This window comes from Saccoglossus kowalevskii, unplaced genomic scaffold (assembly GCF_978046115.1).
Source record: "Saccoglossus kowalevskii unplaced genomic scaffold, keSacKowa6.1 SCAFFOLD_24, whole genome shotgun sequence".
Taxonomy (NCBI): Eukaryota; Metazoa; Hemichordata; class Enteropneusta; family Harrimaniidae; genus Saccoglossus; species Saccoglossus kowalevskii.
In genome coordinates, this window is record NW_028188618.1 from 6,479,547 (window position 1) to 6,497,131 (window position 17,585).

Consider the following 17,585-nt stretch of genomic DNA (forward strand, 5'->3'; position numbering starts at 1 on the left):
TGCAAGCCATGAAGTCTACCTCCCAATGTTTAGTGGAAATCGTTGTACTATCATATACATACCCTGAATAATGTTTCTGTATCAATATCAACTGTCTCATGAATAGCATGCTGTTCATCTTCTACATCAGATTGAGTGTCAGAACTAATGTAGTCTAGATCCTCAATATTCCTTATTGTTAGAATATCACTGAAAAAAATTATTAATTTATTCAAGGAATTGAATTGAATAATAATGGTATCCATCTACTAGTATGTCACATAATTTGACAATGCAGAAGCATTTACTTTGTGTAATAATATGTGACAATGTTCTTATCAGGATAAACTTGGGTTGAAACAAAAGGAAAAGGAAAGCCAGTTAAGAGACTTAAGTGGCCACTTGAGAGGCATGGAAGGGCTCCTTTCATTGGTACCTTCCATAGCCTGTTCATGGAACTATAAACTATTATGGTTTATAGTTCCATGACCTATTCAACAGGGTTCTGCACAGCCAGATTTGAGTGCTGATTGCTCATTAATATTCATTCTTGTCATCCTATAAATTACGAATTAAATTGCTTTAAACAAATTCAATCTGTTTTTCTTTTCTAATAGAATGTTGTTAAATTACACTAATAGTGATAAATAATTATTTCTTGGATCGCCTACTCAACATAGGTTCTGAATTTAATTTTATGAACTAGTCATGAAGACAAAAATATCAACAAAGCTTTCTACACTAGCTGCAATGATAAACCTTCCTCCTGTTTATTTATCAGTCTTTCCTTCCATTATCTTGATGTATCACTTATTCCAATTGAGTTTGTTTGTTTGATAAAACCGAAATTAATACACATTAGGCTGAACATGGTGTCTCAACTCAGGATTTGTACTATTGTGAAAGCCCAGACATCTATAAATACACTTATAAACAATAGAGTTTATTTTTTTGCAAGTCTCCCTGTAGTAAACAGATCCAGCCAAGCTTTGTTAAATTCATGTTTTCCTAAACTTACAGGTTGATTTACTCATGGAACTATAAACCCCAGGAAGAACAACGAAACTAAGAGGATTAAAAAAACCTTTGTCTTAGTTTATCTTACAGTGCTTTCGCTTTTGTTTCCACAACATTAGTCATACTCCATGTTAATTGCCGCCGATACGCCTGTATCAACTTTGCTGGAAACGGAAAACTTGAAAAAAAAATTTCATATCTGCGCAGTAAAATATTTCGTTGCGCAAACAAGATGGTCTGCAGGGTGACCTTCAGTGTACCGGAAATCATGCAACGAGTTGGAGTTTTAGCGAGTTTTCATAATTTTCAATGTCGTATTTAGATTACGAAAAATAAGGTTGCGAAAGTTTGCGAAACATGGTGTTTGGTTTGCTATTTGTTGTCGAAATATCCCGACTTATTATCCGTGTTTCCCTTCGATCGCCAGAAGTGGCAATGTGTATTTTTCTTCCTGTTGAATGTCGCTCATTTATCAGTGTTCTTGTCTTGGCGCCATGGTTTTTTTTATGCTATAACCGAAACAACTCGATCACGTGATCTCCCGACGTCGCCGGATTGATTCCGAAAATGACCGATAGTCGGAGATAAACGTTCATTTGCGTAAATCGGCTTATTTTTTAATGCGACGAAATAAACAGTCAAAATAAACATTCAACATTGCGGCAACTATCATAGTTCAAAGGAAACGAAGTGGTTGTTCTTCCTGGGGTTTATAGTTCCATGATTTACTAAAGTGGATATATGTGACTATGAATATCTCAGCAGTATATAGTATATATGTATGACAATAAATAGTACATGAATTGAGATTTTGACCAATAAAAGTCAAAAACGCAAACCAGTTAAAGACTAGGCTAAGCTCGAACAATTACTAGTAACCGCTGTCAATCAATGTCACATGCCTTGAACCACTGAAACAAGGTGCATCATCTAAAGTTTCTAAACTTCACAAACATTGACAAATTCTCTAATGTATTTCTCATTATCACATAGCAGATTCAGCAAAGACAATGAAAAATCTATGGAAAGAGTTCCACTGGAAAATGCATGTACGTTTATACGATTTATAGACATCTCGACCCAGACACCCTGGACATTTCGACCCACTGCATCGACGTGACCCTATCTCAATGTGGCAAACCTCTATTTAGTTCAAAGTTGATCGACATCTATTGATTTGAAACACCGGCCACAGAGAGAAATCAAATGCAATGGGTCAATCCAAAAAATGACGACAATGTCAGGGGTTACGTGCTGTGAAATGAACAACGAAAGTACATAACCGCCACAGTCCGCTTCATGTATATGACATTGAATGTTTAGTTTGATTATTGATAAATATACATTCACTGGTAGACTGTTGCTTTCATGTTGTGTCAAACAGGATTTAAAATTGTCTTTCCCGGGGTTTATTTTCCCTTGCCATATATTCAATGTACGTTTGTTTTGTCATGTATCACAACTGAATGTCAAAGCTGACTGTTTTGGCTGTGTAGGTGGGTCGAGATGTCTAGGGGCACTGTGTCGAGTTGTCCAATGAAAAACAGGTCGAGATGTTCAGCCCTGTTTATACCTACCTAGATGCAGAGTCGGAACATGGTGCACATACACTCATCGTTTTCGCCATTGTAGTACCCCCACTTTGGATATCGGACTCTTCTGCTGGTATTGCCGGCGACGGCGGGTTGTCAACCAAAATCGGCGCGGTTTTTTCACATTTTTTCCAATGACCATAGGGGTCAAAATACGATCGTCTATGCTCATAATAAGCAGATTTCTGCAAAAACTGACCACAGTGGCCGCACTCTTTAGCTTTATAACGACGATTGTTCATAATGTATGGAGAAACAAAGACTAAAACTTTCGTATACAAATACTAATTTCCAAGCTGACCGAGCGCCTCCAGACTGTCAACTTCCGTTTATCAAGGCCCCTCGTGTTGCTAAGTATTATCACAATCGATTATGCGAATAAAATAGCTGAACTGAAACTTTTGAAAAATTTATTTAAATCCATAAAGTTATTTACTAGTATACGGTATTTTGTAAATCATATATGTGCATCAAAAAGTGTACATACACGCTGCATAAATTCAGCTAAAGCATAAACCTATATAATAGGTAACCTAGGGCGTCTTCTCATGGCATGACGGGAAATGTGTGGTTCATTTAAATCTGTTCACAATTAGAAATTGTATTTACGTAACTCTCGTCATTCTGCCAACACTATCAAGTTTTATTTGCAACTTCACAATGATGAGACGCAATCGACCACTTTCTAGACAGGATATTTTAGATGACGTTTTAGTCAACCCAGCTACTGGCGTAAGAGATTTCAACGGGGATCCCAATGTACCGTGGAATGAAGATGACGGTGTTCAACCATTTTCTCCTGGACCGCTCCGTGGTCATCAACTTGCCAACGGTGCATTTTCCTCCAGAACACCATCTTTACACAGTACTCCAAGCCCAGACATGAGATTTCTAAATCGACGAAGTCATGAGAGTGCTAGTAGCAATGAAGGATCACCAGTTGTGGGCAATGTTCAAGGTATTGTTATATGTTGTAATGTTACTTTCTTGTATTTTAGAGCATCGGCTCATGGCCTATGTAATAACCTATAGTTTTCATTGACCCTACCAGTTTTTTATCTTATGATTGTCAAGTGTTTTTCTAAAATTCAGATTGTTTTGGGCTCTAACCAGATATTACTGCTGACTATAACATTTTACCATATGCCATATTAAGCCCATTGTCGACGTACATTGTACCCGACTCACTTGTCATTGTCTGCTACAATCATGTGTTTCATTTCCTAGTATTTGTTTATATACATGGCATTGTTCTCTTCAACGACTTTCACACCTTTCTTAGGGTAGGGCATGGCTTATTATGCTAGTTTAAAATCTAGTGACGTCATGTTATGACCAAGGCTAAACAAAGCTGGTAAATTTAAAAGAAGATTGCTTGAGTCACAAATTATTTTGTCTTGAGTTATTACATTTATAATATGCACAAACCTAAATTTTACTAAACTTGCATGTACTGCACTGTATAGGAATGCAGTTTTGAAAAGAATAGCATATTCTCTAAGACAGACCGGAAACAAGACAAAAACAAAAGATTTTTCAAGTTAGCATGGGGGTAATATAGTTGCTAAGTATTATCGTCAGGAAAAGCTATTGTTTAAGCTAGTCAGTGATTGGTTGCTGGCAATGTTTGGGGGATTTTGACCAGTTTGTGACGTAGACTTGACTTGAATTGGAGAATTTGAATAAAAAATGTTTGCAATGTTAATCACCTATCTTAAACAGAAGCTTTCAAACACTCCATTAAACATAATTTCTGGGGGGTAATTCTATTATGTCAGTGTTCTCCCCAGACTTCATGTCAAGCATCACGGTCAATTTGCATAACAATACATCTAATTTGCATAATTATATTTGCATAATACTAGTAATCAGTTTTTCCCAACCAATTTGGTCAATCTACTAATACAATTAATTAATACAATTAAGACAAGATATTTTTATATTTGATAAATTTTATATCATTTTACTGCATTGTATTTTATGTTTTTGTATCAAGTCAAATAAAGTTTGAAATAGAACAGCATAAAAAGGAAAACAAATTGAAAAACTTGTGTTATAGCTAGTCAGTGAATATAATGTTATCCATGGATGTAACTGGTTCATCATTGTGTACAAGTTTTAGTGCCCATGTCACTGTCAGTTCATATAACGTCGGGGGAAAACATCTTTTGGTTAAATTTATAAAGTCGGCGGGATATCGAAATATGTTGAAATAAATCAATAATTAGAAAAAAATTCTACAATGGCAGTTCGGCACTAATAGTCGGCGATTTTTCATTGCTATATACCTTGTGAGTAACGCTACGATCACCGTAACATTGTCAGCTGTCGGCATTGCGTTGGACAGGTATTCACTGCTGCTATTGCGATCATCGGTATCTGACTTTTTGGTGTAAAATACACAAATTGTTTATTAAAACGATTCATTGACGATTATCATAAGCATTACATCAAAATTGCCAACGAGATGTTGTTTTTAAACATCGCGGAAAAACATGCACTCTGCGCCGCCATCTTTGTTACCTCGATCAGAGCCCCCCTGTAACCCAGCATGCATCGGTCACAAGGTTGCAACGTGCATTATGTCGCCTTAGGGCGGCGTTCTTCGCTACTAAGGCATCCTATGAATGGGGTATTTCCAGCGGTCAGGGTTCGTTTTTTCTTAACCCGTCTCGTCTGCTGTTGAATTATTCACACTTTTCTTTCCAATGCGACTTAATTTCACTTGTTTTTTTTTTAATTTTGGGGTAATTAATGTCACCGGCGATTGAGTGATAAAAAAATCGGAGTGCAGCAAATCGGGGTTGATCTTCCCGACGTACGCCGTGACTTGTTTTGTCACATTGTTGCCGTTGCGTGCAATGGGCAAATTATTGCTACTCTAGTATTTTTGTTTGGATTTGGCGGCTCTGCACCCCGGCTCTGCATCCTTGAAAGACTTCGCAACTTATTGCAGACTTCCGTTTTTATCACTGTCTTTGTATGGCTAACAAAAGCGGGATTACCTTTCGATCAATACATGTTATTGTTTTAAATTCGTGCAAGACGAGACTGACACTTGTAAACAAAGCAATAAGCATCACGGGCCAGTGACCAAGCGTCACGGACAAAGGGAAAGCATCACGGCCGAGTGTCCAAGCGTCACGGTACCGTGTCGCTTCAGAGGCCTGGGGAGAACACTGTATGTAATTATCTTTTACCCAATGAAGATGTTTCCCCTTGCATAGAGGGACATAGGAAATCTTTTGAAAATATTCTTTTAATAAATCTATAAGATAACTCTTCATGTTTGTCACAAACTTTAAATACTGTTAGCACCAATCACAAGGTTCCATCATGGTTAATTTTTGACCAAATGAACACAATTGATCAATATCTCTATAGTCTTTATTTTACTGAGCTAGATGATGTCATATTATTTAACAGTCTCAGTACATGTACCGTAATTGCATTTTTGCATTTAATTTGATTATTTTATAATATCAAACATATCTCATTATCGGAAAAAGCTTTCATGCAATTATAAATAGTTATTATCAATATTTTTTCTTTTAGGGCAAGTCGCTATAAATACATTTCTTGAAGGTCTGAAGAAAAATCAGGATGCCTTCCAAGAAAAGGTTTTAGAAAAAATTAACATTCTTGTGGAGAAATCAAATATGCAAGTAGTTGAAAAAAATATTCCGCAAGACTGTAGTGGTGAGTCAACTACCAGTAATATAAGAACTCCACGTGAACTTAGTGTAAGTAAATTTCTCTTATTTATAATCACCTGAAGTATCTTCACTATTGTTAATCATAGGATTAGAAATTCCATTTGATCATATCATGTGCATTTTCAGTTCAGCTGTAAGCAAAGTTTATATTTTCTAGTGTTTTTTTCCTACTGGTATAATTAATTCACTATTGTTTCATTTGTTGAGATATAAACAATATGACAACTGGAAGTCTACAAGCACTTCCCGGCAAAGTGAAAGAGCAAACAGTTGTTCATCCATAAATTTTCTAAACTATTGTCTTCTCTATTGTGTACACACAATTACAGTAATTTTGATCACAGCTATTTTTTTAATAACCATGTTCCAATCACAAAAATGAAAATATGAACAAAAAATAGAATTAGAAATTAATGAGTGAGTTACTTGTGTAGTCAACATGCTTCTCCTTAAGAATAATGATGTACTTAGGCCAGGAAAAAAAACCTCTGTTTTAATTTTTAATCGCGCTAAAATGAGGGGACAGGGATCTCGCCAGCCCAACGTGAGTGCCGGTCGGTCATGAATATTGATGAGCTATATGAATATTAATTAGCAATGAATATTAATGAGTTCAGTCGCAGTGTAAAATATTTTTGAAATTATTTCACAATTTAGAAGAGTTTTTAATGTAAAAATTTAAAAGATTCAAAATACGAATGCTGCAGACTAAAAAACAGAAACAAATAAATTAACAAAATTGACTAGCCGCTACGGATCGTGCAACTAGGTCTATTGCTTACAAATTATAATCCACGACTGGCAGGAAGCGTGTCGGTCGGTACATAATTAAAATAACAATCGGACAATAGTTCTGGTTGGGAGCATTTCCGTGGTGGCCACTAATTTTGAGTGCCAGTCGGGGCTGACCACCACCGAACAGCGTGGCGAGATCCCTTGGGGAGATTTGAGACAAGTGCGAGTACAAGCGCATTTTGGAATGCTTCAGAAGGAAAGAAAACGTCTGAGGCATATACTGTAAAACATGTCTTTTTCACAAGCATGTCTTTTTTGCGAATTTAGTGAGAGAATTGATTTCCTAATTCAAGATGTTGCTAATGACTTCAAAATGGCCGGCAAACATAGAAATCAACAATGACAAGAGAGATTCGCTAAATCAACATTTCGCTATTGCGTCATTTCACACACATTCGCTAAAATTGCATGCCACTTTTTCAACATGTTTTACAGTAGTTCAAAATGATGCGCGTGAAAACGAGAAACAGAGATATGTTTTTTCTAAGCCTTACAAATGTGTATCACTTTCTTGTGTGTGTATGAATTCAAATGCATGCTATTAACTTGATACATACTGTATATGATTCTGTGTGCATTTTTAGTATGCAATTGTGCATTTTTCTGTGATGCACTCAGCATTGTTGACAAAATTGGTGTGTAATTCAAAATATTTTATATTGCAGCGAACATTGAAAAATTTATCAAAACAAGATGGCTACCAGTTCATACCAGAAGAGAGGCAAGTATTCTTTATAGAAGTTACTCTTGCAGGATTTAGAAATGCATAATAATATTTGTATTGCAGTGGTGTATCATGTCAAAGATGGAAATATTATACTCTACTTTAATAACTCTATTTCTATTCGAACATCCATTATTTTGATATTAACTAATTACCAGGTATTAAATGTAATCTATTAATTCAAAATTTTCAAAAATCATTTAAATTGCCTATCCAAACTAACCCTTGGCAGATTGAACCATTACAGTGTGTAGTGAATGGGGGCCCTTAACAACAAGGAGAGGAAATGCGACAAAATAAATAGGCAATCAGTTATCTTGAATCAAAATACAGTAGGGCGTTTTTTGTTAAATGGTAACCCAATGAAAAACAGATCACGCAGTTTTTCAAGATAAAAAGTCTCACCAAAACCAAGCAATTGAGTTATTACTAGCTAGTTTGTTGCAATGAAGACAGTTTCATTAGAAATTTTGTAAGTAATCGTGCTACATGTCACTATTTCAAACATTTTGTTCTTTAGCTTAGCATGCAATGTTACACAGCATCTGATAGGGCACCTTTCCAATAGGTGCACCCAATCAAACTTGGCCTTTTTAACATAAAATACGCGTTTACCCAGGCTGATCTTGCACGGGTTGGTGAAGTCGACAATGATTCGGCACCAACAAATCGTGCCTTTCGGGTGATGTTAAATAGCGCACTATTTTTTGTGGACATTAAATTGTTTAATCCTTTCTTCTATTGTAGAATTGAATCTGTGCGAAATAGTGGTGTGAGAGAGAAATTGAATAATGTTTTAAAGGACAAGTTTCAAGACAAATTTACTCATTTAGAGTATCAAGGTATGTTAATATTTATATTGGTTTTGTTAAGTTACATTCACCAAGTGGCCCAACGAATGACCAAATTTACATACACATTTCCAACAATCAAGATTTCAATTCAAGCTAAAAGCTTCATTGATTCAAGTCATTTGGTGCTAACTTCACCTCCTGGTGGACAAAGTTGGTTGAACTACTCATTCAAAATAATCATAAAACAAATTAGAAAGAAGCTGGTTCAGTCTGCATGTAGTCTCAATTAAATTAGCAAGAGGGAAAAAATGAGCAATAGTTTAATAGGTATGACTTTCCCAGTCGTTATTAAGCATGCAGCTTTGCTAATGTATATATTTTCACAAACATGAGATATATAATAATATGATCAAGTATTTTTTCATACATTTGCTTGGGAGATTTAGTTACAGACACACAGGAGCTACATTCACACATGTCTAAAAAAAACTCCGGTGTTGACACTGTTTTTTTGTGGTGGAAATATTAGTCTGCTGAATTGTCAGCTCACGTTCTCACTTAGAAAAAACACCGTTGTTTGAGGATTGAATGCTGGCCTTCCACCTAATATTTTGTGTAGTTCATCCCAAAATGGCACAGTTTTCAAATCTCTACCGCTTCTGTTGTTGTGCTCAGTCACTTCTCTGTACTTATACGTAAAGTTTTGATCTTCCGTTGACATTGTAATGACTTCCTGTACAACCCCTTTCCAGCCGCTTTTCTGCAATCACAGCATATACTCTACCATCATTCCTTGAAAATATTAGATTCTCTCCATACAGATATTAGTAATCGTGTTTCTTCGTCTGACCAGTTCAAAATTCGATCTGTAACCTCTGACAGCATCTTGTGTAATGACAAGCATAAATAAGTTGGCGATAGAGGGTGTTTGTCCGTCATATTGTGTTCACATTGTGCTGTGCATGAGCCGGTGTGACAGCTGCGTTAAGGATCTAGTCCACCCCTTTTACCACAGTGTCAAAAACACTGATGCCACAACGGCGTATTCTATTCACACACACATTTTAACAACGATCTCAAATAAAAGGCAGTTTCTTATAGTTTGTTCTTCCATAAAAGAAGGTGATATTTTTTATGGTCATGATAGTCAAAAATTAATTTCAGTAAAAACGCTATAAAATGTTTCTGTGTTTTTGGAGAAATATCTCCAAGAGAGTGAAAAAAATAACTTGCTAACTTGAACAAGATAGCATATCACAAAACTAATTTATTCAAGATTTTCTATGTTAAACAACTCACCAGTACAATCAGTTCTTTAATCATGGGGCGGGCTGTTGTGACAGCATTTGTTTACCTACAACATATACACTGTACATGATATACTCTGCCTATGGAGAGTATTGTTATCTGTTTTTTGATAACAAAGTTTGAGCTAATTGTTTTGCATCTTGATAAACAAATTGGATGTAGTGTTGACTATGTTAAACAGAGATTCATGTGTGGTTGTTGTTTTGTTATATAGTATATATGTGGTGAGGATTGACTAGCATATACCGGTACTATCCTATGCTGTGTGTCACAGTCCCATAATACTGGAGGGGGTTTTGTTATATGAATTATATTTGTACATAGTTGTAGTATACATTTATATAGTACCACTGTCACTATTTAATTTTCAAAACTATCATTCAACATAGACACTTCAAAATATATACACAGCATAGGGGCAAGTCAATTTAAAATTCTGTGTTCACCTTTCTTGTCATCATTGCACTTTGAAACTAGTAATGTTAACGTTCTGACCATGATGCGGACAAGTCTTTTTGTTATGCAAAAACCACAGTGCCTATAGTCTACAAAGAATGAACTAACATTAAAATGGCAGAAAAACGTCCAAGTAAATGAAGACACTGAGAAAACCTTGAAATCTAAATACTAGTACTTACTATAGTGGGAGTCTTTGTGCTATTAATGTGATCTTGCAACAGTCAGATTACCAAGATATAATGAACCTTGATGGCCAACAAATCAATGTGCAACTTGAATCCTTTGTTTCAGTCCATCTCTCAACCTGGTATGTAAATGTTCAGAGGACCACATAGACTTTATTTCTGACTTTTCAAAGCACGTTTATGTCTGCTAAAGTTCCCTCACCACCGAATGACTATGTACACAAGACTAAAAACATCTCATTCATTGTTCAACCTGTTCAGATGCCTTGAAAATTGGTTATGATCTGGAATATTTTTTCCATGGCATGACGGACATTTATTCAGAATTGCTGTTTTGATGTGGTGTTTGTGAGGAGTTATCACTGGAATTAAAGGCAGATGCTGAGGTGTGTCATAGTCATGCACAGATTCAACTGATCTGGAAGCAGTACATTGCACAAGAGACAGTAAATCATTCTGATTTCTCCAATTAGAATGTTTTTGAATGTGACCACAAGTGTCCTGATGTGGTTTCAACAAGATGGCCCATAGTTTCACAAATGTAATAAAAACAATGACTGTAAATGTAAGATCTAGTCATCCCCTACCAAAGGCATCACAACTATCATTAACAAACCTCTTAAGATACTGGAAATGTCTACTCATTTGTGTCTACAGAATATGATGAGTCTTCCCTATCAGCTTTTACAGCATACTACCATAGCAATGTGAAGATGAGACTCCTGTTGGCACATTGTGTTGTCAAATACCTTTTCTACAAATGAGTTATTCAGAGAATATTGATAAATCATGATTCAGGCAATATCCTGCCCAAGAGAATGTTATTAGCATACTGCAAAAAGTTATTGATGTCACATCAGAAAAGCATGAATTTACATATATATCGTTAGTACCACCCATGATGTTTACTTATCTGAACATCTTGATTCTCCTAGATGTCAGCACAGATGATTAAACTAATGTTTGCAAATCACCTTCTAATAATGCCTCCATCTTAGATGAAGACAGTGGTACCACTATTGAATATTCATCACTTCTCACTGTTGTTGTGCATGACATGGAATAAAAATGGATATTTCGTGGTATATTGCTTGGCAAGTAGATATTAGAAAGTATATCACATGGTTGATGTCATTAAAACTATACTGGGCATAATAAATTATGATTCACTGAACTGAACCGTGTCATCCAGCTACACTGAATACAATGCCAGGTTCCCTGCACCGGAGTGCTGGCTCCAGTCCTCTCTTTCAAGGTTTTGAACAGAGCCATTCAGCTACACAAAGAACATGCCACATTCACTGCACTGAACTGGTCCTGTCCTGGCTGCTATTGCTTTCAAAGTTTTGAATGGTGCCATCCAGCTACACCGAGAACGTGCCATGTTCACTGCACTGCTCCTGTCCTGGCTGTTATTGCTTTCAAGGTTTTGAACTGAGCCATCCAGCTACACTGAGAACCTGCCACATTCACTGAACTGGTCCTGTCCTGGCTGTTATTGCTTTCAAGGTTTTGAATGGAGCCATCCAGCTACACCGAGAACGTGCCATGTTCACTGCACTGCTCCTGTCCTGGCTGTTATTGCTTTCAAGGTTTTGAACTGAGCCATCCAGCTACACTGAGAACCTGCCACATTCACTGAACTGGTCCTGTCCTGGCTGTTATTGCTTTCAAGGTTTTGAATGGAGCCATCCAGCTACACCAAGAACATGCCATGTTCACTGCACTGCTCCTGTCCTGGCTGTTATTGCTTTCAAGGTTTTGAACTGAGCCATTCAACTACACTTAGACGTGCCAGAATAGATATTGTAAGATACGCCATCTGATATTTGGGATTTATATGATGTGAATATGTTTGGCAAAGGTACAACTGAATCGTTGCGTCATGTAAGATCGCAGTGACACATTTTATGCATACCATGCTGATGCTCACAAGAACATTCTAAGCTGAGCAACATGTGAATACAGATAGTTGATAGGGTATAATCTTGAGAAAACTTTCACAGTCACTTCAACATGTTGACAGTTTTATCTGGCGAGTGACAGAATAACTTGCATTTGAAATAATTTACACCTGTTCCATTTCACATTACTAAAACATTTATTGTGTATTTCACAGTTGTTGTACAAAACTGCATGCTATTGCGTAATGTATCACTTATTATATAATACATTAAGTATTATATTGCATATTACAAAATATGAATGTTATTTTGGAACAGGTGTGGGAGATGTATGTTAAATGTAGTTGTGCATGGTATATGCATGTTTAATGTAATCAAGTCATTAGGGCAATATCACGATTTGTTGTTGGCCCTTATATAATGATTATGCCCTCACATATTTAGATCTGGCATACTGTGGTCAGGTAACAAATGTAATCTCGCCCTCACAAAAATTATTTAAATATAACTCAAGGATGTATTTTGTTTGGGGTTGAATGAATCCTCGCCGGTCATTAATTGCACGCATACATAATATTTGCATGCCTTAAAGCTACAAAATGTGCAACAATACATATATTCTTTATACATAGCCTACTAAACATCATAAAAAATAACTCCATTTGTATTCATATTGGTACCCGGTACCACCATGCTAATTATTTTTTATCAATATCAAGTGCATGCTTCCTGAATTGTTATGATTAATACATTTATTAACTGGCAACCATTATTCAACTTTGAATATTGCAGATCTTACTCATCTGTGCTAACAAAATCTTTTTATAATGATTTTTTTTTTTTTTGTACCTGTTTGCGAGTCATGGGTGAACGTTTAGTAAAGGAAATAAGTACATTCACATTGTATTTTCACTTATATTGCAGTTTCTGTGACACAAAGATACAATAGTGAAAGGGTAAAATTCCGTGAAAGTCAAAATCCTGATTTTGGCGACCAACAAAAATCGAGAAGAAGGATTCGAAGCAGACAGCATAAGGTAATTATCAGCTACTATAAGTGTGAATACTAAATTTTTAAAAGGTAAAAGTAGTGTTGAAAAAAGTTTTGACATCAATCGCAATGATTAACAGTTCAAATGTATTTTACCTACTTATGCATTGAACAGACCATAACCTTTGCATTGACCATAATATACCGGGAAGTGATTTTGACAGAATTTTAGCTTTCAAATTGAAGGACTTGTGTATTGTCAGAAAGTGTTTACTTACAAACAATTGGGTATAATTTTACAAAATTGACTTTTTCTGTTTATAAGACACAACTTGGTTCATTGTTTTACAAATTCTAATCCACGACTTAAAGGATGCATGCCAGTCAGTGAGTAATTAAAATGATAATTGTCCTGGTCATGAACATTTCAGTGGTGGTAGCTAATTCTGAGTGCAAGTTGAAGCCGGTCACCACCAACCAGCTTGGCAAAATCTCTGACTAAATGTGTTTGTCTAATATCCCATCTTCGATGATGTTTTTAAAGGTAATATTTTCAGGCTAGCCCATTGAATTGTTTGGTGCATTTGGTAAGCCTACATACAATATTACAATTGAAATCATCAGTAAAAACAAGAAATAATGATTTTAATGTAATGGTAAGCATTAGTTTGAATGAAAGTTTCAAATAATAATAAACATGAACGCATTGGTTTGGTAGCAAATGACCACATGCTATACCCTACTTGTTGTAAAAATATTATTATTCTGTTGCGATTATAATAGCATAAATGTCAGTTTATTATGAAATGCAAGTAAAATCAAACTTATTTTCATTGTTAGCAAATGTTTTTGGTTGCAAGAAAACATTTCATGCAAAATAATGTTTGCTTTTTGCACGTGAGGCTGACATTTGACCTGGCATTTGTTAACCATCAGAATGCTCGGTGATTTGAGCCGAGCATATTATCAAATATTAGCAAATTATCGCCACACAAAAGTGTTGTAGTACTATCAAATCTACAGTAAACAATAGATATATCAGTATCTGACCATGTTTGACAGTAATCCTTATTTAGAAAAAAAATGCTTTATATTGCACATTGTTTACTGCTATTGTATAGCTTACAGCTATATTAAATGACTGATAGTAGTCAGCAATTTTGCAAATCATGCTGCAAATTGTAAACTACAGTAATATTCATATTTCAAAAATGATATATTTTATATCTACAGTTAATGAAAAGACGGCAACTAAAAGTTTTAGAGAGTGAGAGGCCTATATGGAAGCACGTCAAGGCAGAGCTTATGTCAGAAGAAGAGGGCGAGATTGACGGAGCAGTGCTATGTCAGAAGCCAAGTTGGCGAACGGACAAACTCAATGAAATAATAAATACAATTGACGAGCGCTTAAAAGCGGACCCAAAATTTAGGGTCTTGATGAATCGACGAAAATACGCTCAACGCCCATGCAGCCGACCTCGGCCAACAAAGTACTTTCCTGCTGAACTGGTTCAACCAGAATAGTTTTTTGTTAGCTCCGATGTCGAGCGAAGCTTATCATATGAGTGATTGATTGTCCACCGCCATCCATTGTCCGTGTCAACTTTTTACTTTTTTGACTTCTTTTTGAAAACTACAAACCTGAATGCGTTGATACTTGGTGTATATGTACATTGGGTAGACCTCTCTTAGATTTGTTCATTTCATGATGTTTCCTTCAATTCTCTAATTTTAATGAATATTTTTGTCTTTTTTGGCAAAAATTGACATTTCAACTCCTTATTAAAAACCGCAAGTTTGATTGTTTTGATATTATAATATAAGTACTAGAGGTCAGGTAGACCTCTCTGAGATTTGTTCATTTCATGATATCTTCAATTATTTAATTTTGATAAATATTTTTGTAATTTTTGGTAAAAAGTGATATTTTAAATTTTTTCAACACCAAGTCTGATTGCTTTGGTAGTAAACATATTGTCATCTATGCGTTCCATTGTATTGTAACCGATCGCAGTTCAGAGTTGGGGAATAGTTTCAGTTTTTGGGGAAAAGGAAAGTAATATATTGACCTGGTTCAGATCACAAGTTTGATTGCTTTGATATTATAATATAAGTACTAGAGGTCAGGTAGACCTCTCCCAGATTTGTTCATTTCATGATGATATCTTCAATTATTTAATTTTGATGAATATTTTTTTCATTTTTGGTAAAAAGTGATATTGCTTTGATACTATACATATTGTTCATTTTATAATTATATCTTCTGTTCTATATTTGAAATGTGCATTGCTAACTGCGAAAATATTTCAGCCGACCGGCTGCTTGTTAAAAATAAAAAAATAATACTTTACTTCACTCGATATATGCTGTTTGAGTGAGTGTGGGTGTATGGGGTGTGTGTTGATACCCACTTTTTCTCCAACTCAAACCACAGAACCAAGTAACCTACAATATATGCAATAAGTAAATGGAAAGTTTATTTTCCTTTACTAATCATGCATACTACTCTTGAACAATGTAATACTGGGCCAAAGTAGTTTTTGTGACAATAAATTTATAAACAAAAATACAGTAGTTCTGGCTATGTAGATGTCTCAACATTTATATTTTAATTTGATACTACAAATTCATTTTGGATGAGTGCAGTATTCTGTTTTAAAACCTGTTGCTAATGTTTTCTATTATTAGAAAATTTTAATCCATGAGGACAAAATTTTGCAAAATATCCTGCAAAACTAAAGCAGTGTTACCCTTTAAGGAAATAGCAGAAATATGTTGTATACGCTGTAATCTCAGAGAATAAAAAAGGATTCCATTGAAATCCTCTGTTATGGATAGTCATAATTACATGCCAAAGGAATCCAGCGGAAATTCATTGCCTTACACATTATTTGTAAAGAATACATAAAGAATCCATTGTGTATAATGACTAGGCATAATTACATGTCAGAGGAATCCAGCAGAAATCCATAGCCATACATACTGTATTCTCAGAGAATACATAAGGAATCCATTGAAAAACATTGTGTATAAATACTAGGCATAAATACATGCCAGAGGAATCCAGCAGAAATCCATAGCCATACACACTGTATTCTCAGAGAATACATAAGGAATCCATTGAAAAACATTGTGTATAATGACTAGGCATAATTACATGCCAGAGGAATCCAGCAGAAATCCATAGCCATACATACTGTACTCTCAGAGAATACATAAGGAATCCATTTTGTGGATTCTATGATGGATATTATTGTTCCGTATTCATTGGAATCCACTATGCATTTCAGATGAATTCTTCAGATATCAATAATGGATTCTTTCACATTCGTATGGATAGTGAAGATATCTAGTAGAATAAAGATAGGAATCAACAGTGGATTCTAGCTATTTCGCACAGTGTCAACAAATATACACTGAATCTTACACACATACACCCTGAAATGATCAACATATATGCTCTGAACTCAACACGTAGACCCATAAGTCAACACATACATACACCCTGAACGAACATATACACACACTGAATTCAACAAATGTAAACACCGAATCCAACACACATACCCCGAACCCAACACATACACCCTGAAATGATCAACATATATGCTCTGAACTCAACACGTAGACCCATAAGTCAACACATACATACACCCTGAACGAACATATACACACACTGAATTCAACAAATGTAAACACCGAATCCAACACACATACCCCGAACCCAACACATACACCCTGAAATGATTAACATATATGCTCTGAACTCAACACGTAGTCCCAGAAGTCAACACATACATACACCCTGAACGAACATATACACACACTGAATTCAACAAATGTAAAAACCGAATCCAACACACATACCCCGAACCCAACACATACACCCTGAAATGATCAACATATATGCTCTGAACTCAACACGTAGACCCAGAAGTCAACACATACATACACCCTGAACGAACATATACACACACTGAATTCAACAAATGTAAACACCGAACCCAACACACATACCTCGAACCCAACACATACACCCTGAAATGATCAACATATATGCTCTGAACTCAACACGTAGACCCAGAAGTCAACACATACATACACCCTGAACGAACATATAC

General features: G+C 35.6%; 1 protein-coding gene across 1 annotated transcript; it reads left to right on the forward strand.

Moving 5' to 3' along the window:
- The first annotated feature begins 3,209 nt into the window (after positions 1-3,209).
- Positions 3,210-15,250, forward strand: LOC146728177 (uncharacterized). The gene is made up of 6 exons (XM_085496267.1): positions 3,210-3,546; positions 6,144-6,331; positions 7,765-7,820; positions 8,571-8,665; positions 13,398-13,510; positions 14,698-15,250. Exons 1-6 carry the CDS (start codon positions 3,249-3,251, stop codon positions 14,986-14,988), a joined length of 1,041 nt encoding a protein of 346 aa, XP_085352393.1. The 5' UTR covers positions 3,210-3,248; the 3' UTR covers positions 14,989-15,250.
- Positions 15,251-17,585: the final 2,335 nt, after the last annotated feature.

What these genes read in the sequence shown, in the direction of transcription:
- LOC146728177 (XM_085496267.1), top strand. Translation starts at nt 3,249, where the DNA reads ATGATGAGACGCAATCGACCACTTTCTAGACAGGATATTTTAGATGAC. An exon ending in CAGTTCATACCAGAAGAGAG is followed by an intron (nt 7,821 to 8,570) that starts GCAAGTATTCTT and finishes CTTCTATTGTAG; the next exon opens with AATTGAATCTGTGCGAAATA. An exon ending in TTCGAAGCAGACAGCATAAG is followed by an intron (nt 13,511 to 14,697) that starts GTAATTATCAGC and finishes TTATATCTACAG; the next exon opens with TTAATGAAAAGACGGCAACT.